This window comes from Microcaecilia unicolor, chromosome 2 (genome assembly GCF_901765095.1).
Source record: "Microcaecilia unicolor chromosome 2, aMicUni1.1, whole genome shotgun sequence".
In the NCBI taxonomy this organism is placed as follows: domain Eukaryota; kingdom Metazoa; phylum Chordata; class Amphibia; order Gymnophiona; family Siphonopidae; genus Microcaecilia; species Microcaecilia unicolor.
The window spans coordinates 656,937,343-656,958,953 of NC_044032.1; the positions used below are offsets into that span (position 1 = coordinate 656,937,343).

At 45.6% G+C, this 21,611-nt stretch overlaps 2 protein-coding genes across 5 annotated transcripts in view; one reads left to right on the top strand and one right to left on the bottom strand.

The window, feature by feature from the left end:
- Positions 1–21,611, top strand: part of LOC115461744 (fatty acid-binding protein, intestinal-like) — a 961,316-nt gene that overhangs the window by 902,642 nt on the left and 37,063 nt on the right. The gene's annotated exons all lie outside the window — the stretch shown is intronic.
- The window catches only part of LOC115461745 (fatty acid-binding protein, intestinal-like), a 228,773-nt gene that overhangs the window by 201,136 nt on the left and 6,026 nt on the right, over positions 1–21,611 (bottom strand). For 2 of the 3 annotated variants that reach the window (XM_030191787.1, XM_030191788.1), the window contains exon 3: positions 18,280–18,387. In XM_030191787.1, coding sequence (XP_030047647.1) covers positions 18,280–18,387 — 108 coding nt within the window. Of the gene's footprint in view, positions 1–15,174; positions 15,402–18,279; positions 18,388–21,611 lie in introns of those variants that run through there. The other variant, XM_030191786.1, reaches the window with a different exon arrangement.

A 21,611-nucleotide genomic window follows, 5' to 3' on the forward strand; every position in this document is an offset into this window, starting at 1 on the left:
TCTCTTGGTAAGGCTTCATGTTGAACAGTTGAGGCCCCTGTGGGCTGGCTGACCTTGTCTTCTGAGGAGATAGACGTGGAATACGACCACCCTGCTGGCTCTTGCTTGCATGAAGAGTAGATAGGTGGTGTTCCTCCGGGAGATGGTGCCTCAAATTCTCCTTGCCTCCGGCTACCATGTGGCTCTGCAGCTTGTGGGTGCAGTGAGGCGTCTGCTTCGTTAACCACTCTTGGGACATGAGCTGTAGATAGTGCGTCAGAGCACGTAAGAGCATGTAAGTTGGTGGGAGGAAAGCTGGCTATCATGCCATGTTGTACCTTGAGCTTTCTTTCCTCAAGTGGTATTTCCACCGATAAAGATGGTTTTGACTCCTCAGCATCTGAAGACTCCCCCGAATCCAACTGTTTCAAAGCCCTGGTAAAGGGTGGAGAGTGTGTCAACACATAATCATTAGTTCTTAGGGCAGGGTCTTCGGAGACAAAGTAGCTAAGTCGTTTGTTTCCATCATTCTGCCCCAAAGCGTCTTCAAAGACATTAGCCTTTGCTTCAAGCTCGGCAATTTCCTTGTCTTGCTAGAGCACCTTTATCATGATGTCCAATTTAGCCTTTCTATGTGTTGCCTCAGTTTCCATTCCAGCTTTTGCATGTGCTGCCTCAGTTTCCATTTCAGCTTTTGCATGTGCTGCCTCGGCTTCCATTTCAGCTTTTGCAAGTGCTGCCTGCGCTTCCAATTCGGCCTTTTGTAACTTCAGGGCAGTTTCTTTCTCACTATGGTGACGGCGAGCCTTGGCCATTTCCACCATGGCCCGTGCCTGCAGGGCTGCCGAGCTCACTGCCAATTGGCTGGAGTGGTTGTTGCACTTGATCTGGAGGATCTTGAGCTTTTGGATGTATGCTTAGATGAGTGAGAGCATAGGGAGATACTGTCTTGTGGATCTACAATTACAGTCTCTAACTTCTTTACAGCCTCAGCCACTTCTGCTTTACACTTTTGATCTGTGGCTTTTTGAAGTTCCTTTTCTACAAGACTATGCTCAGTATTTGTCTCATCTAAGAACTGGCAATACTCTGCTGACTTTTGCTGATAACATGCATAGCTGGTCTCTATTAATGACAGACAGGCGCCCCTGTCTGCTCCTGCCTTTGAAGCACTAAATATGTTTTCTTCAACTTCTCCCCACAGCCTGCTTAGCTTCTCTGAATACTTCTCCTGTGTTGCTTGATAACTTTCCAGGAATTTCTGGGTTAATTTGTGAATTCTTTTACCCTTGACTCTTTGTTGAGGCTGCTGTGGGTGGCTATCTGCTGAATCTGCACTGCCCTCTAGCTCCTCCTGCGTATCTGATGCAGGGAGTACTTTATTTGTTTCAGTCAGCATCCAACACAGGAATCAACTCTCTCCCTTCCTCTGCTTTCCCTTAAGCTTAACTTCTTCTGCTGGATGACACAATTCAGAAGGCTTTCACCTCAAGCTACAAATACAGTTCATAGGCTCTCTTTCAAGCTGAACTCTCCTTTCGTCTTTGGCTATTTACTGACTTTCTTCCTTTCCTGTTTAGCTAGATCTTCTGCCACCCCTCTTTCAAGTTAGTTTTACCTTAGTTTTTACAGTGCAGGACTCTAAGACTTGTTGCTATAAGTCCTATATCCCGCAGTACAACCTTGGCACACCAGTTCAAACCTGGAGACTCTATCTCTCTGAAAAGTCCTTTATTGAATAACAATGTTTACTCACAGTTAACTGCAGATCAGAGTTTCTGCCCCACTGGCACAGAGTCTCCGTGATAATGAGATTAGCAGCAGCTCAGAGCTGGCAGAATGGTGTGCAATGCCCTTTTTCAGCAACATACAAGGTAAAAAACTAAGTGCACTAACCAAGGGTAACACAAGAAAGCATTCTAAACTGTCTTACAAGATGGCAACTACCTCATGACTAGAGGGAATAAAACAGGGGACACTCTGACCCAGTAAGCAGGGGGGGGGGGGGAACCCATCAATGGGAACAGAGCTTACCAATTGGCAGCAGCTTAACCAATCATTTAACAGTTCTAAACAGACAGGCAAGTGGAATCACATTGCCCTATAACTACACCCACCATAATGCATTGCTGATGTGACTCTGCAGTGAGCTTGACAGAAAAAGTGTCACATTCACCCCAGAGCCACATCACAACTAAGGAAAGGCTGTCAGAGGACAAGACACAAATCCCAGGGCAAGCAGTTGCTTCCCATGTCTGTCTCAATAGCAGACTGTGGACTTTTCCTCCAGAAATTTGTCCAAACCTTTTTTTAAAATCCAGATATACTAACCGCTGTTACCACATCCTCAGTCAAAGAGTTCCAGAGCTTAACTATTTGTTGAGTGAAAAAAATATTTCCTCCTATTTGTTTTTAACGTATTTCCATGTCACTTTCTCGAGTGTCCCCTAGTCTGTACTTTTGGAAGAAGTAAAAAATCAATTTACTTCTACTCGTTCTACACCACTCAGAATTTTGTAGACCTCAATCATATCTCTCCTCATCCGTCTCTTTTCCAGGCTGAAGAGCCCTAATCTCTTTAGCCTTTCCACATACGAGAGGAGCTCCAGCCCCTTTATCATTTCTGTTACAGTACTGATGAACGTTACTGATCACATGGCCAACAGGAAGACGTTGGACTAGGGAGCTAGGGGAGACCGAGAGCCAAGTGTTAAAGTACCTGCATATATTTCCAGAATTCCATAAATACTATTCTGTTCAATATGTTACATTATTTTGATTTTTTGGTACATAATTCCCTGGAGTGCATGCAGTGTATATGATAGTAACACAAAAGAGAGGCTTCTCAAGTTCGCAGTAGACAACAGTAAATGAAAAGCAAACCAGACCAAAAAGTCCAACAAACTCTTTATTGAAAAAGACCCGATGTGGCCACGTTTTGCCAAAACAGCTGCATCAGGGGTAAAACACTACAAAATAGAAATTATAACACTAAAATATTTTGGAGAAACAGGCCAGATGCTTAAGATTTAATCTGCACAGACATCACATGAAGATAGCCGATACCAGTCAGGTTCCCACCCCGGTGAGCCAGCATTTTACAAGACCAGGACACTGCACTGGTGATTTCTTAGTAAAAATCCTGAAAGGTAACTTTAAAACAATACAGGAACGTAAGACCTTTGAAGTCAGAATGATTGAATATTTTGACACCCCATTATAAACCATAAAGCTCTATTTCTCTGTTTATTACCCTCCTCTCACCTACCAACACCCATCCTGTTAGAATATCAATGAAATGCTTTGATGTCCCCTTGCATACCCCCACCCTCCCACTCTGTCAGACTGTCAAAGTAATGCTTTGATGTTTCTCTCATATATACTATCTGCTACCACATTTGCTTATTTCCGATCTGAGGAAGAAGGGCAACCTTCGAAAGCTAATCAAGAAATGTATTAAGTTATGTCCAATAAAAAAAGGTATCATCTTATTTTCTTTTCCATGTTTTATTTTGTTTGAATTCTATTGATAACCTTAAGAGTGGACTAACATGGCTGCCACACCTCTCTACTTAAAACTAAAATAATACGAATCATGAATACAATCATAAAAATTGTAAATCTGACCTATGAGCTCAGTATGAGGATGTCGTGTATATACTTGTTCGCTTTTTTTAAAATTTTAAACATGGCGCCAAAATTTGATTTTTTTCAAACGGTTTACATTTTTTATTTTTGTCTCTATGGATGCTTTGAGGTCATAGAATATGGTATTTTATTTCCTTCTCATAAAGGTTTCAAGCATGCCAGCTGCTCTGACTTCCAATAGCATTGTTTGTGTATTATGCAATACGACTGATTCCAGTGTTCAAAAAGCAGCCGTTACCCTGCTGCCAATGACTTTTGTATTTTTCAGACTATGATTTGTGAGCACGTTTTTTTTTTTCCTTTGTTTGCAGAGCTTTTTTATAGATATCTGGTTTTTTTATTAGTTTTTTTTTATTTTTCTTGTTTGTAGTTGATTTAGGAAGTCTTGGATGTACGAGTGTCAGCCAGGCGAAGCACTGCTATTTCCCCTGGTTAGTTACGTGTCCCTTTGGATTAATGGTCTTTGTTTAATTGTAGAGGTTTTTGCAGATTGTCTGTCTGACTTTCATTTTCTTTCACCATGTATGATGAAGTGCTTTTACATTTCTGGGCACATTTTTTCACCTTATCCATACGCAGAAGAGATTGATTTAGGTCACATATTTTTATATGCTGCTTCTAAATACATTGATGTATATTTTTTAGTTTTTAATGTTATCTTATGCATTGTGCATATTTACAGGGTAGGTTTTACAATTTTTATGTTTGTATGTATGATTCATATTTGTTTAGTTTTATGATTTATTAGTTTATATAATTTTGATTTGTATGTTTATTTATTAGTGATTTACCCCTGATGCAGCCATTTTGTCGAATCATGGCCATGTCGGGTCTTTTTCAATAAAGAATTCCTTGGACATTTTGGTTTGCTTTCAGGCTTATGTTTGAAAGAGAAGGACGCCCATCCTTCGACACAAATCGGAAGATGGGCGTCCTTCTCACAGAGTTGCCCAAATCAGTATAATAGAAAGCCAATTTTGGATGTCCCCAACTGCTTTCCGTCACAGGGACGGCCAAAGTTCACGGGGGCGTGTTGGAGGCATAGTGAAGGCGGGACTTTGACGTGCCTAACACATGGACGTCCTAGACCCATAATGGAAAAAAAAGGGCGTCCCTGACGAGCACTTAGACAACCTTACTTGCTCCTGTTTTTCTTACGACCAAGGCACAAAAAGATACCCGAACTGACCAGCCAGCTCATTTTCGAAAGTGATCACCGGCCATCTTCCGACACAAATGAGGAGATGGCCGATGATCTCCTGAACCCGGCTAAATCGGTATAATCGAAAGCTGATTTTGGCCGGGTTGAACTGTTTTCTGTCGCGTAGCCGGCAAAACATCAAGGGGGCGTGTCGGTAGGGTAGTGAAGTCGGGATGGGGGTGGGACGGGGGCGGGACGGGGGCGGGACGGGGACTTGCTCACGAGATGGCCAGCTTCGCCTGATAATGGAAAAAAAGCCAGGCTTGACGAGCATTTTGCCGGCTTTACTTGGTCCCTTTTTTTCACGACCAAACTTCAAAAAGGGGCCCCAACTGACCAAATAACCACCGGAGGGAATCGGGGATGACCTCCCCTTACTCCCCCAGTGGTCACCAACCCCCTCCCACCCAAAAAAATTCTTTAAAAATATATTTTTCCAGCCTCTATGCCAGCCTCAAATGTCATGCTCAGGTCCATCACAGCAGTATGCAGGTCCCTGGAGCAGTTTTAGTGGGTGCAGTGCACTTCAGGCAGGTGGACCCAGGCCCATCCCACCATACCTGTTACACTTGTGGTGGTAAATGTGAGCTCTAACACTTAACATCACTGCAGACACCCAGGCCAAAGTATCGGCCTGCTTATCCGACATTGCTGCCTGGATGTCCAACCGCCACCTGAAACTGAACATGGCCAAGACCGAACTTCTTGTCTTCCCACCCAAACCCACTTCTCCTCTACCTCCACTCTCTATTTCGGTTGATAACACCCTCATCGTCCCCTTCTCTTCTGCCCGCAACCTCGGTGTCATCTTCGACTCCTCCCTCTCCTTCTCTGCGCATATCCAGCAGATAGCCAAGACCTGTCGCTTCTTCCTCTATAACATTAGCAAAATCCGCCCTTTCCTCTCTGAGCACACCACCCAAACTCTCGTCCACGCTCTCATTACCTCTCGCCTGGACTACTGCAACTTACTCCTCACTGGTCTCCCACTTAGCCACCTATCCCCCCTTCAGTCCATTCAGAACTCAGCTGCACGTCTTATCTTCCGCCTGAACCGCTACACTCATATCACCCCTCTCCTCAAGTCACTTCATTGGCTTCCGATCAGGTACCGCATTCAATTCAAGCTTCTGCTACTAACCTACAAATGTACTCGATCTGCAGCCCCTCCTTACCTCTCAACCCTCATCTCCCCTTACATTCCTACCCGTAACCTCCGCTCTCAAGACAAATCCCTCCTTTCAGTACCCTTCTCCACCACCGCCAACTCCAGGCTCCGCCTTTTCTGCCTCGCCTCACCCCACGCATGGAACAAACTCCCCGAGCCCATACGCCAGGCCCCCTCCCTGCCCATCTTCAAATCTCTGCTTAAAGCTCACCTCTTCAAGGTCGCCTTCGGCACCTAACCTCTACACCTCTACCCAAGAAATCTAGACTGCCCCAACTTTACATTTCGTTCTTTAGATTATAAGCTCCTTTGAGCAGGGACCGTCCTTCTTTGTTTATTTTGTACAGCGCTGCGTAACCCTAGTAGCGCTCTAGAAATGTTAAGTAGTAGTAGTAGTACTCTCCAAAACCTACCACAACCCCAAGGTACCCACATCTAGGTGCCCCCCCTTTCACATAAGTATTGCCATACTGGAAAAGACCAAAGGTCCATCAAGCCCAGCATCCTCTTTCCAACAGTGGCCAATCCAGGTCACAAATACCTGGCAAGATCCCAAAAAAGTACAAAACATTTTATACTTCTTGTCCCAGAAATAGTTGATTTTCCCCTAGTCCATTTAATAATGGTCTATGGACCTTTCCTTTAGGAAGCCGTCCAAACCTTTTTAAAACTCCGCTAAGCTAACCGCCTTTACCACATTCTCTGGCAACGAATTCCAGAATTTAATTACATGTTGAGTGAAGAAAAATGTTCTCTGATTCATTTTAAATTTACTACATTGTAGCTTCATCGCGTGCCCCCTAGTCCTAGTATTTTTGGGAAGCGTAAACAGACGCTTCACATCTACCTCTATCAAATCTCCCCTCAGCCGCCTTTTCTCCAAGCTGAAGAGCCTTAGCCACTTTAGCCTTTCCTCATAGGGAAGTCGTTCCATCCACTTTATCATTTTCATTGCCCCTCTCTGCACCTTTTCTAATTCCACTATATTTTTTTTGAGATGCGGTGACCAGATTTCAACACAATATTCGAGTTGCGATCGCACCATGGAGCGGTACAAGGGCATTATAACGTCCTCATTTTTGTTTTCCATTCCTTTCCTAATAATACCTAACATTCTATTTGCTTTCTTAGCCGCAGCAGCACACTGAGCAGACGGTTTCAACATATCATCAACGACGACAACCAGATCCCTTTCTTGGTCTGTGGCTCCTAACGTGGAACCTTGCATGACGTAGCTATAATTCGGGTTCCTCTTTCCCACATGCATCACTTTGCACTTGCTCACATTAAACGTCATCTGCCATTTAGACGCCCAGTCTCCCAGTCTCGTAAGGTGCTCTTGTAATTTTTCACAATCCTCCCGCGATTTAACGACTTTGAATAACTTTGTGTCATCAGCAAATTTAATTACCTCACTAGTTACTCCCATCTCTAGGTCATTTATAAATATATTAAAAAGCAGCGGTCCCAGCACATACCCCTGAGGAACCCCCTAACTACCCTTCTCCACTGAGAATACTGACCATTTAACCCTACTCTCTGTTTTCTACCTTTTAACCAGTTTTTAATCCACAATAGAACACTTCCTCCTATCCAATGACTCTCCAATTTCCTCTGGAGTCTTTCATGAGGTACTTTGTCAAACGCCTTCTGAAAATCCAGATATACAATATGAACCAGCTCACCTTTATCCACATGTTTGTTCACCCCTTCAAAGAAATGTAGTAGATTGGTGAGGCAAGATTTCCCTTCACTAAATCCATGTTGACTTTGTCTCATTAATCCATGCTTTTGAATATGCTCTGTAATTTTGTTCTTCATAATAGTCTCTACCATTTTGCCCAGTACCGACGTCAGACTTACCGGTCAATAATTTCCCGGATCTCCTCTGGAATCTTTTTAAAAAATCGGCATTACATTGGCCACCCTCCAATCTTCCGGTACCACGCTCGATTTTAAAGATAAATTACATATTACTAACAATAGCTCCGCAAGCTCATTTTTCAGTTCTATCAGTACTCTGGGATGAATACCATCTGGTCCAGGAGATTTGCTACTCTTCAGTTGGTAGAACTGCCCCCTTTCTCCAGGTTTACAGAGAATTCATTAAGTTTCTCTGACTCGTTAGTTACGAATACCATTTCTGGCACCCGTATCCCATCTTCCTAGGTGAAGACCGAAGCAAAGAATTAATTTAATCTCTCCATTACGGCTTTGTCTTCCCTGTTCGCCCCTTTTACTCCTCGGTTATCTAGCGGTCCAACTGATTATTTTGCCGGCTTCCTGCCAGGAACTTGTCCTTCTTGACCACAAGATAAAGTCAGTGCTGACCCCTTTAAGATTCACAAAGGGTTAGAATGTTCCCCTCCTTCTTAAGAACAGCAAAATAAATAGAAAACCAAACCTGGTCAAGTTCTTCTGGGGGAACTGGGCCTCCCAACTGAAGCAAGTGCCCCATAATCTGGATACCCACTTTCGCCTTGAACACTGACCTGCAGTAAAAACTATAAAGGCATCAAAAACGTGTTGTGAAAACTCTAAGATGTACCTTTGCTGAATCACTCACAGTCAGAGTCGCCATCTAAATGGTTGCATATGGGTGATGAACAGAAGTACTGTACAGGTACAGAACAGAGCAAGGGAAACCATGTTTATCAACTGTATCCACTACTGCCAACTCCAGACTTCGCGCCTTCTGTCTCGCTGCACCCTACGCCTGGAATAAACTTCCTGAGCCCCTATGTCTTGCCCCATCCTTGGCCACCTTTAAATCTAGACTGAAAGCCCACCTCTTTAACATTGCTTTTGACTCGTAACCACTTGTAACCACTCACCTCCACCTACCCTCCTCTCCTCCTTCCTGTACACATTAATTGATTTGATTTGCTTACTTTATTTATTTTTTGTCTATTAGATTTGAGCAGGGACTGTCTTTCTTCTATGTTTGTGCAGCGCTGCGTATGCCTTGTAGCGCTATAGAAATGCTAAATAGTAGTAGTAGTAGTAGTGATGTGTCTAGTGCTGCTTAGATAACGACTCTGGCTGTGAAGAACTAAGGCCAATTCCAGGAAAAGTTCTATGTTCTGTGGCCTGTATATAAGGCAAGACAGATCGGGACAGGTTGGAGTGGGCTTTGATGGCAACTCCTGAAGTTGAAACTTAAGGACAGTGCCAGGTAGATTTCTACAGTCTATGTGCCAGAAACGGGCAAGAAAGACCTGGATCAAGTATTTTATACCACAGTCATTGTTAGTTTAACCATTAATTGATAATGAGTGTGAATGTTGGGAAGACTGGATGAACCCTTCAGGTCTTTATCTGCCTTCATCTACTATGTTACCTGGACTCATGTCTTCCAAAACTGAGCACTAATTCTAAGTGAAAGATGGCCAGTCTGAAGCAATGTCACAGTATTACACTGCAGATCTAGTCCCGACTGGCCCCTTTCTGGTTATAAACAGAACAGACACATCAGCTTACAAACTTGACCGACTTGGCCACAAAGATGAGTTGAAGTGTCTGAAGTGCTGTCTTGAGTAGGCTCCAGCCAAGCAGGGCCGTGCCGATATGGTAAGCGGGGTAAGCACCGCAGGGGGGCGCTGACCTCTGGAGGGCGCTGCCACGGTGCTTACCCTCGCCGCTTACCTGAGCTCCGCGCCGCTGAGGCCTTTAAATCTTTTACCTATGGTCGCAGCAGCATCAGTGAAAGCGCTGCTGACGTCTCCCTTCCCTTCGCGCTCGTTGGTTCCCTCAGTGTCCCGCCTTCTTCTGACATCAGAAGAAGGCAGGACACTGAGGACCAATGAGCGCAAAGGGAAGGGAAACGTCGGCAGTGTTTTCACTGACGCTGCTGCGACCGGAGGTAAAGGATTTAAAGGCCCCAGGGAGCGGAGCTGAGGTAAGGGAAGGGCAGAGAGGCATGGATGGGAGGGCAGGGAGGCATGGATGGGAGGGCAGGGCCCAGGGAGAGGACAAATTGCTGGAAATGGAGGGGAGGAGAGAGAGGAGGATTGCTGGCTAAGGATGGAGGAGGGAAGGGCAGAGAGGGACAAGGATGGACATGGATGGGAGGACAGGGCCCAGGGAGAGGACAAATTGCTGGAAATGGAGGGGAGGGGAGAGAGGAGGATTGCTGGCTATGGATGGAGGAGGGAAGGACAGAGAGGGACAAGGATGGACATGGATGGGAGGGCAGGACCCAGGGAGGGAGGAGAAATTGATGGAAATGGATATAGAGCAAGAAATGAAGAAGAAAGGAGAAAAGTAAAGAAATAAATGGAAAGGAAGCCCTGGAAATGGAGTTAAGAGGACAGATAGCAGCAGACTCAGATACTGGGCCAGCATGATCGGAAAAAGAAAGTCACCAGACAACAAAGGTAGAAAAAAATCATTTTATTTTCATTTTAGTGTTTGGAATATGTCCACTTTGAGAATTTACATCTGCTATCTTATTTTGCAATGTATAGCAATTTGTTTCTAAGAATATTGCTGACAATTCCTTTCAGTGTGGCAAGTGGTGAGCGATCATTTTCACGGGGGGGGGGGGGGGGCAACTGATAGTCTGCAGGGGGGCGCCAGAGACCCTAGGCACGGCCCTGCAGCCAAGGAGCATGGGATCCTTTTGATCTAGGTCGATAGAAGCCCTATAAGTTGCTCTTGTATTTGCCTAGTTCAAAACATGTTCGATGTAAAATTGTTTGCACTTTCATTTTCATTATTACTCCCCCAAATCACAAAACATTTTTCCAATCAGCATTTTCAGAAGGAAAAGATAGACTTTTTTTTGTAGAAAATGACCTTTCCTGTTCTGATTTTGGAAATTTTACATAAAACCTCCAAATTCAGACTTAGATGTCATATCCAAAAATGTCCCTTATGCATTTGACTTGCCCAAAGTCACAAGGAGCAGACTCCTCCTCTGTTTCAGAGGTCTTACAGTCCGACATCTTCAAACACAAAAGATAGACGTCTATCTTTTTCGAAATGACTTTTCCTGTTCAGAATTTGGACGTTTTTGTAAAACGTCCAAATTCTGATTTAGACGGTCTATCAAAAATGCCCCTCTTTGTTTCACAAATATGTCAAGACTCAGGGGTGTAGCCAGACAGCAGATTTTGGGTGGGCCTAGGCAAGAAGTGGGTGGTGTAAGGAGGAGGTAGGAGGAGGGCAGAGAAGAGCTGAAAGGGGCAGTAAGCGAGGAAAGGAGAAGCACCCTCTGGTGGGAAAAGGGGGTAGGAGATATGGGAGACAGGAAGAGCACTACAGATCCCAGCAGCCCTTGCAAGGGAGGAGGGAACAAGAGAAGCAAAACTACAACTCCCAGGAGGTAGTAGAGGCAGGAGATGGAGGAGGATAATCAGGTGGAGGAGCAGCACCTGGGAGAGAGGGTGAGGGAAGACTCTATGGATTGGGAGGAGTCTGTACAAGAGGGGGGAAAAGCCATGCAGGAGGGTGGTGAGGAGAAAATGGAGTTCTTTTGCTCAGGACAAAGGAAGGTGGAAAAAGGAAAGGCTGCAGAGAGAAGCGGGAGATTTGGGGCACTGAGTGGCAGCGCCTAGGAGCGGCCTTACTTCATGGATCTGTGGGGATTGATTACCTGCATGAGGTCAGTCTGAACATTTGTGGGTGGTTGTCAGAGTGTTGGTGTCTGACAAACGAGGGAGGTGAAAATGTCTCTGACTCCTACGAGGAACTAGGAAGGAATGGAGTGATAGACTGAACCTAAGGTTATATCCCAAAAACCATTAGTTAATTCTAAGACTGAACTCTTGTTTTGTTTTGTGTGTTGGAAAAGTGAAGCAGAGGGCTGTAAGGCCGACGGTGGCATTACTGCTGCCATACTGCTTGCCGCTGGGACAGTGTTTGAATAAAGTACTCTGCAGGATAAATAAAGCACTGGGGTGAATTCCTTTCACTACTGAGAGAAGAATTGGAGGAAGCAGTCCTCCACCGGATATGGAATAGCCCCAATTGAGCGGGTGAACGGTGGGAGCTCAGGAGTGTGTCGGACGTGAGAGCGGACAGCACGGAGAGGTGTCGCATGGAGAGCGGACAGCACGGAGAGGTGTCGCATGGAGAGTGGACAGCACGGAGGGGTGTCTAGTGGAGCGTGGACAGCACGGAGGGGTGATGAATTGAGCGAGCAGCACAGATGAGTGAGGCTTCGGACACCAGTCGGGAGTACCGAGTGACAGTGGGCACCAAACGTTCTCACCCCCCCACCGCCAAAAAAATATCTCGGCAGGTGGGAAAATGCTTCTCTCCGTCTTGGCAGTCTGCAGCAGCAGTGGCGTTGCGAGGGCAGCTGACACCCGGGGCGGGTCGCCGCTGCGCACCCCCCCCCCGGGTGCAGCGCGACGCACCCTCCCCCCTCCGTAGCGCAACACCCCCTGCCCCGCCCGCGAGAACATACCTGGAAGGCGTTGAGGGGCGGGTGGGCGGGACAATCCGCCGAGAGCACGCTGCTGGGGGGTGTCAGCGCCTCGCTGGTTCCTTGCTCTCGCCTGGAACAGGAAGTAACCTGTTCTGGGGCAGAGAGAGCAAGGAACCAGCGAGGCGCCGACACCCCCCAGCGGCGTGCACCCGGGGCGGACCGCCCCACCGCCCCCCCCCTTCCTACGCCACTGTGCAGCAGGCATGCACTGAAAACTGAGCATGCACAGGTAACTGTATTGTGGAAAGCAGCGTTTTCGTTACCATCAGGGGGAAGTCTTCAGCTAGTGGAGCTTGGGATCCCCACCGGCTACCGCGAAATGTGTGCCCCGGCCCACCCAGGCCCACCTGTGGCTACGCCACTGGTTAAGATGTCTCCTTATCAAGAGTTACATTCTTTCCCTAATGAGGCTCAGGTTCAATTCAAATTATGTTTTTTAATATTGAAACTTTTATAGGGGGTTTTGCCCCACTACTTTGATCAATTTATCTTTGGGTAGGATAGATCATTCTTCCTGAATCTATACCTTATTCAATTCCCATATATAAAGCACATCAAGTGGTGAATGCAGGTATTGATGTGATGTGATGTGATAACATTGATTGATATAAGGTATTTCAAAAAATAAAAGGTAAAGCATAACTGTGGGTAATTTCATAGTCGGTAAAGCATGAGACTCTTAATCTCAGGGTTGTGGGTTCAAGCCCCATGCTGGGTGGCTACAGACCTTTTAACAGAGCGGAGGTTGGAAAGAAGCAGATAGGTGGGGGTCACCCTCAATGTTGGCCAAAAAAGTCATGGAAACCTTACAGATGAAAAGGAGAGGAAAATAACTGGAAGCAGGTAACTTGCTGGATCTGAACAGAGGTGGTTTTACCATAGTGAGATGGTGACGGGGTAAGGTGAGTTCCTTTTTGTAATTAAACTCTGGAATTCGTTGCCGGAGAATGTGGTAAAGACGGTTAACTTGGTAGAGTTTAAAAAAGGTTTGGAGGGCTTCCTAAAGGAAAAGTCCAAAGACCATTATTAGCTGGATTTGGGGAAAATCCACTGCTATTTCTGGGATAAGCAGTATAAAATGTTTTGTAGTTTTTTGGGATCTTGCCAGGTATTTGTGACCTGGATTGGCCACTGTTGGAAACAGGATGCTGGGCTTGATGGACCTTTGGTCTTTCCCAGTATGGCAGTACTTATGTAAATTAAAACTACAATACAATAAAAAAAAAAAAAGGAACAGTTCCCAGGAGGACCACAATACAGATTTTAGGCAAATTCACAAAATAACTATGTTTTCAGAACAGCATATAACTAGTTTGATAATGAATATATAAGGGGTAGTTCATTCCACCACTTAGTGATTTGATATGAGAATATTAATTCCAGTTCTCTCTTATAAACAAGCCCCTGAGGTGATGGCTGTATGCAATTCAAAAGTTATCCAAGATCACCCACAGTTTTTTCTTTTGAAATTATAGCTTATAACTTTACACTGTTAATAAGAAGCTGTGGGGTTCGGCTTTCATGGGTGACTTAGAATTAGAAACTTTGTTTTGTCGGAGTTTATTTAGTTGCTTTCACCCATAATTCTAAACACTGTAGCCCCTGCTTGATTTTAAACACAGCATCTTTAATTTCTCTGTCCAGCGAGATACAGATCATCCACACAGATAAGGGGAACATTGTAATGTCTCCAAACTAAAGCCCAGAGGTGCCATTAGTATGTTAAATAAGATAGACATCATGAATCCCTGTGAGACTCCATAGACCGGTCGGTGCCCATGCCCGAGAGAGCTTCCCTTGATGTGACCTCGGAATAAGGAAGCCCCTAAACCACTCTAATACTGTTCCTGATGTTCCCAAACCACTCAAACTCTACAGGATATCATGGTCCACCAGGGCAAATACATTGAAGATATCAAACTGAAGCAGCAATGCCCTTCTACCCACACTACCAACAGTGGCCAATCCAGGTTACAAATACCTGGCAAGATCCCAAAAAAGTACAAAACATTCAGTTCTATCAGTACTCTGGGATGAATACCATCCGGTCCGGGAGATTTGCTACTCTTCAGTTTGTAGAACTGCCCCATTACATCCTCCAGTTTCTACATAAGTTGAGGGTTCAACAGGATAAGAAAAAAAAGACACATTAGGGTATCCACCATAGTGAAAAAAAAGTTTGGGAATCACTGGACTAAATGTTAGTGATATATTAATAATTGTAATTCCTGGGATCTGCATAGAGCTTTAGTAGTGGATTATAAGAAACATAATATAACGTAACTCTGCCATTTCTACTGCCTTGTGCCATAAAGGTTCCAGTCACAAGAAAAAGAAGAACAAACCCTTCCACAAATAACCCACAGAAGAATTTAAAAACTGCCAGGATGGCCAAAGCCCCAGTTTATTTCAAGTTCAGGGAGACATATATAAGGTCACTTTCCAAGAACCAGCACAGGCTGCATTTCAGCATTAATGCCTTCATCAGGGGTCAGAAAACTGGACTGCTGACTCACAGTATAATGAGAGTCAAATGGGGAAATAAATCAAAATATGCCTCTTACATCTGGAACAAACAGCAAATGAATGGCGTCTCTGGCTTAAAAAAGGCGCGTCACTCATTAGCTGTTTGCAAAGGCTCCAGTGACATCTTACATTCCCTCCCCTGTGACTGAATCTGCAGCACCGTCTCGGTTCTATTGCTGAGCTCTGGATTATGCACAAATAAAACCACCACAGAACAGCTTTGCTGAATTTGTATGTTTTATTTGCACCTTAAGCTTGTTTGAACAGTAGTTGCTACGTTTGGCAAGATGAACAGTCAAGTAGGTTAGGCTCCCACAGGATCCCATCAGTAACTGGTTGGAAAGACTGAGGGCACGTTTCTTCTGCTCTTCATTACCGAGTTCCCAGGCTGATGTTCACTCTCTCTTGAAGATCCTCTTGGCTTCTACTCCTTCATACAAGTAGTTCTAAAGTTTAAAGAAAAGTTTAACTGACAAGTTCCCTGTTGCATAATATCATGTCTGTAGGTGCTCAGAGTCCCTGTGATGTTAAATGAATGATAGATCCATAGCTGAAGTTCCTTCACTTCATCCAGAGAGGAGTAATTTGTTTAGCCCCTTTCGTTTGAAATATTAGCTTGTGTGTCTAGGAGTCAGCCAACATGATATCACATTACAAAACCTCCCCCCCTAAAAAAAAATCAGCCACCCCATCGGAGAAGCTTGTCAGCTGGCGTCAGCTCCTGAGCTCCACTAGAATAACCACCACTATCACCAGGAGTAACTCAGGGACACTATTCACAGGAAAACCAGAACCTCCACAGCCATTTCACAAATGGGTTCTGAAGCTCTCACTAGCCTAGGGGTGGACAACCTTAGTGCTCACGGCCCACAACCCAGTCAAGTTTTCACATTTCCCCATTGAATATGCACGAGATCCAGTTACATGCACTGCCTCCATGGTATGCAAATAGATATCATGCATATTCATTGGGGAAATCCTGAAAATCTGACTGGGTTGCGGCCCTTGAGGACCAAGGTTGTCCACCCCTGCACTAGCCCATTTGGCTCTCAGGATATCCACATTAATATGTAAGTCTTGTGTATTATTTCCTGTGGATACAATGAGAGATCATGAAAACTACATGGGATAGTGAGAACTTCAGGACCTGCTTTACAAAGGCAGTGGTGCATGGCGAAGCCACAGGGGAGGGGTGCCTTAGGGGCTCGGGCCCCTCTCTGCAAGGGAAAGAGAATACCAGCAGACATGCTTTGACTGTCAATATTGGCTTTCCCGCACATGCTCAGTGATGCAAAGATAATTTTATTGTGGTGGCGGGGAGGAGGGCAGGGGAAGAGAATACCAGACCCCCTTAAGTCCACCTTTTGGGGGAACCCCCAAAAATGGACTTCTGGCTACACCCATGGTGCAAGGATTAAGGGAACAGCATTTTCCTAATCAATCATTTAGAAGTAGGAAGCAATACAAATCTATAAGGTGTAATCTCATTCCAAAGCTGCCAAATAAAATAAGTTTGTGGAATATCAATGCATATGCATGAATATTTTGCATTGCTTCAACAGATGAGTTGAACTTTTATAATCCTTTATGAGGTTAATTTTTTATAATCCTTTATGAGGTTAACATGTTGGGAGACGCATTACACAGGCCTATCCAATCTACCCAGCCATACCACACTGATATATCTAGCAGTCTGCTTAGATGAGTGTTAAGATCCCAAAGTTAACAGATTAGAAGGCTTGGCAGTAAAACACAGGTATGGGGCTAACCACTGTCAAAACTAGTAAGGTAGGGCTCCAGCTTGTCCTGGGGACTCCCAGCCAGTTGGCTTTCGGAATATCCACAATGAACATGCTTCAGATTCATTGCATGCAATGAAGATTCTCTCAAGCATATCCATTATGGATATCCTGAATACCCAAGTGGCTAGGAGTCCATAGGACAAGTTGGGAACCACTGCTTTTGAAGACAAAGTCAAGAGTCACGACTGACTACCACAGCCCTCTGAGCCGAGGTTTAAAAACTTGAACAGATCTGGCCTGCAGTGGCGTTCCTGGGGCAGAAAAGAAGCATGGAACAACGGAGGACAGGCGCGTGCGGCACCCCCCCCAGCGGCGTGCACCCGGCGGGGGGGAGGTTTCCTTTGTGGGGTGTCCTTTTGCTGGGGGGGGGGGGTCCATGCTGCATCGGGGGGGTGGGGCATCACCTGGGGGGCGGGGCGCATTGGCGATCCGCCCCGGGTGCCAGGCCCCCTAGGAACGCCACTGCTGTCCTGCAGGGAGGGATGGCAGCAGTAAGGTATAAACGCTGCATCAGTAGCTTGTCTAGGTGTTAAGGTCTTATGGTAGAAGACCGAGTACACAGGAAGGATGGTAGATATGTGAACAGCCTCCCAGGACAGGAAGAAGGGCGGAGGGAAAGCAGTATTCATAGAAACAGTTTTGAAGAATTAGAGGATCCTTTAGGTGTGGTTCTGCTAAATGTTGGGAAAATCCACTGCTATTTCTGGGATAAGCAGCATAAAATGTATTGAAGATTTTGGGGATCTTGCCAGGTATTTGTGACCTAGATTGGCCACTGTTGGAAACGGGATGCTGGGCTTGATGGACCTTTGTTCTATCCCAGTATGGCAACACTTATGTACTTGGGATTCTGAATGGAATCTTGCTACTCTTTGAGGTTCTACATGGAATGTTGCTAAATAGGGGTTTCTGCCAGGTATTTGTGTCCCAGTGTGGCAATACTTATGTACTTATGATAAGCCGAGGGTGCCTAGTACTGGGGGTTACAACAGAAGAAAGGGTAATTTCTCATGGACTATGTGATCAAGAACTCAGTTCTAGAAACCTTGTGCCTACAACTCATCCTCCTATGCTAAGTAGGGATGGGTTGTCTTTTGCAGCAACGTGGCAGACGAGTCCTAGATTGGCATCGAGGCACACATGCAAACTTGTGTATTAATGTACACAGTATTGGGGAAAGGGCACACTCTTTCTACAATGTGCATTATGTTTGGCAAAGAAAAATTCCTGTAAACACAGGATGAAAATTCTCTAGCTGCCCATCCCTAGTGGTCAGACATCAAACTGTGAAAGGATGAAGCTCATTATTTTCTACACATGCTCTCACACAGCCTAATTTATTAAGAGCTTAAAGGGGGCTGGTTCTGGGCTACCCCATCCCAAGTGTCCTGTGCTGGATACATGTAACAGAAATTCTTTAGTCGGAGATTTTGAATGAGTTGGAGAGATCTATTAACACATTTAACTCAAATGAAAGCTCTGGAACTTTCTGGAAAGTGAGAAATCAGAAGTGTAAACTTACCTGTACAAGCTCACCCCCCACAATTTCTCGTGTTGTCTTCAGAACCTTCTTGTTATCTTGACGAGTAAATTCACCTTCCATTTTTGCTCCATTTAGCGTCCATTCACCCTAAAACCAGATAGGACATGATGACTTAGAGGCATATTTGATAGAACCTAGTACCTGGACAGCAACAAGGGTGATATCATTTCCACTAATTGGCCAGATAAATTATGGTTTATGTGTTTATGGCCGTTTCTAAAACATAAATCAGTGGTTTACATTAAAAAAAAAATTAAACACAAAGAACAGAACATCAGAGGTTAGAATTAATAGATGTTTTGACACCATAGTGAGCAATGTGTTACCTACTTTTACTGCTGATCTCTGGCTCCTTTCCAAGGACTGCAGAATAGATCAGGGTGGGAGCACTTAACACTGATAAGATACCTGAACTAAGATTATAATTAGGGGTGGTAAATTTTTAACAACGGGCTCTCTCTCCAGGCATAGCCAGCTCTGCAATTTGGGGGGGGGGGGGGATGCATGCCTCTCTCTCCCTCCTCCCTTTGTGCGGGCACACTAGGCATACCTTTGATGGCAGGGATGTTGAGCCCCACCAATTAATAAATTGACTGCCACCACTCCCTGCCAGTGGCGTAGCTACATGGGGCCACAGAGGCCTGGGTCCCCCCCCCCTAAACCTTTCCTCTAGGCCCCAGGTTTTACTGGTGGGGGACTCCAACCCCCACCAGCTGAAGTGTTGTCCAGTGTCGGTCTCTGGCACTGCCACGTTGCCAGCCCTGCTCTTTTTCCCTCACATCTGGCACGCTCCTTTTAGTGAAACTGAGCATGCTCAATTTCACTAAAAGGAGCATGCAGGACGTGAGGGGAAGACACAACAGGGCCGGAGACCAGGGGAGTTGGGGACCCCCGCCAGCCAAGGTATTTGCTGTGGCAGTGGGTGGGGAGTGGCAGGGGAGAGCACAGGGTGGTGGTGGGGGGCAGCAAGGGCGTTTGGCAGCAGACCAATATGTGCCCCCCCACCTTAGGCTCTGGCCCCCTCCCACCCTGAGGTCTGGCTACGCCCCTGCTGCTTGTTTCTAGCTCTGAGCAGTATGCTGGGACGTCTGTGCTCATCTTGCCCTCTGGTGGCCAGAATCGGTGGCTGCTGTGGGTCTTCTCCCAGCTTGCTACTCAGAGCTGGAAACGAGGAGAGGAGAGCAGCAGCAGTCTATTTACTTGGGGCTCAGCATCTCCACCTGCAAAATAAAGGAGAATTCAGGAGGGGGGCTGAGCCCACGTTTTGGGAGCCAGTTCTTAAAGTAGCCACAGGGGTCCTACTTTAACAAACAGCTCTCGCAAGCCTCTGACAGCTCACTACACGTCACCGATTGTAACACCGCATTTGGTATTGCAGAGGAGATCAAGCCACACCTATCAGAGCCTAAGCAATTAGCACAGCTCTGCCCATTCCCTCTCCTCCTGGTATACGCTGGTGGGGTCCTGAACTCCACAGAGCAACAAGCACCTCTACACCAGGACGCTATTGGTTCGTGCACTGAGAAGAGAGACATTCAAAAAGAATGAAAGCCAAACAGCCTACTGGACTCTGCATCTCTCACCTTCCCCATCCCCAAATCCCTGGTGATCTAGTAGACCCCTCACTTCCTTCCAGCAGAACTTTAAAGATAAAAGGCAGGAGTGAGGCCTACTCATTACTACCTCTACTATCATCTTGAAAAATCTATAAACTTCAACGCTCAGCACTCTGCGGCTACGAATGAAAAATGGCAGCACATCCCAGGGGGCACCATATGGTATCAGCCGCTATCATTTAAAAAAAAAACAAAAACATGGTGGCACAGAGGCAGAAGCGAGTGAGCATCCTCTTAAGTGTTTGAGGGAGGGGGAGCTGTAAGAGAGGAGGCAGTTCAGGGATCTCAGGAAAGTGCAGTACCTCATGTCACCTTAGATCACTCTCTGCTCTTGCACTAGATTTTACTGTGCTTTACAGAGGGGAACATTCTAGTTTTAGCTACCCTTTGATGTCTGATTAGCGCAGGGAAAGTCCAGCAATAGGAAATGCGGTTTACATAGAGCAAGATGCACTAAAGACGTCAGTAATTCCCGTTCCCTATGGATTCCATAGCGAATCGGTAGGGAACAGGAATGCATCAACGATAGGGAATGCAAATGAGCTACTCGTTGTAGCTCACTTGCATTCTCTATTCCTTCGGTACCTGAGTCGGAGAATTGGGACGTCCCTTTTGATTAGGCTCCTCTTCCTGGTCTCTTCAGCCAATCAAAGCGGGCTTAGCTGGCTGTTGTCAGTGAAACGCGCTCTGATTGGCTGAAGAGACCAGGAAGAGGAGCCTAATCTAAAGGGACGTCCCGATTCTCCGGCAACCAGGAAAATATAAAAGTTTTGCTGTGGAGGGGTAAGTGGGCGGCGAAGACAAAATAGAAGGGGGGAAAAAACACGAGCGCCGGCAGAGCTAAAAAAAAAAGCGAAAAAAAAGACGTCTCTCAGAAGCGCAGGGAGAGTACGTCAGTTTTGGAGGCCGTATCTTGTTAAGGATGTAAAAAGAATCGAAGCTGTGCAAAGAAAAGCTAAGAGAATGGTATGGGATTTGCGTTACAAGACGTATGAGGAGAGACTTGCTGAACTAAAAATATATACTCTGGAGGAAAGGAGGAACAGGGTTGATATGATACAGACGTTCAAATATTTGAAAGGTATTAATCCGCAAACGAACCTTTTCCGGAGATGGGAAGATGGTAGAATGAGAGGACATGAAATGAGATTGAAGGGGGTCAGACTCAAGAAAAATGTCAGGAAGTATTTTTTCACAGAGAGAGTAGTGGATGCTTGGAATGCCCTCCCGCGGGAGGTGGTGGAAATGAAAGCGGTAACGGAATTCAAACATGCGTGGGATAAGCATAAAGGAATCCTGTGCCGAAGGAATGGATCCTCAGGAGCTTAGTCAAGATCGGGAGGCGGGGCTGGTGGTTGGGAGGCGGGGATAGTGCAGGATAACAGAATGATTTGAAGGCAGACATATAAGATTATAATACACAGGGGTTCAGGGAAAAAGAAGGAGGAAAACAAATGTTGGACAGAGACTTAAGACACGAAATGTCAAGGCGTTAGGCAAAGAATAGCCCGCATAAGACCGCTTACTGACAATCGTGCTGAAAAAATAAATACAGTCACCATCTGCTAAGTATGGTCTCCCAAAACTTAGAATCGAGATGGCATACATATTCTTTCATACAGCAAACACTCAAAAGGAACAGTATATAGGTGATGAATACAAGATAAAGTATAAGGACAGTCAGATGGACAGAAT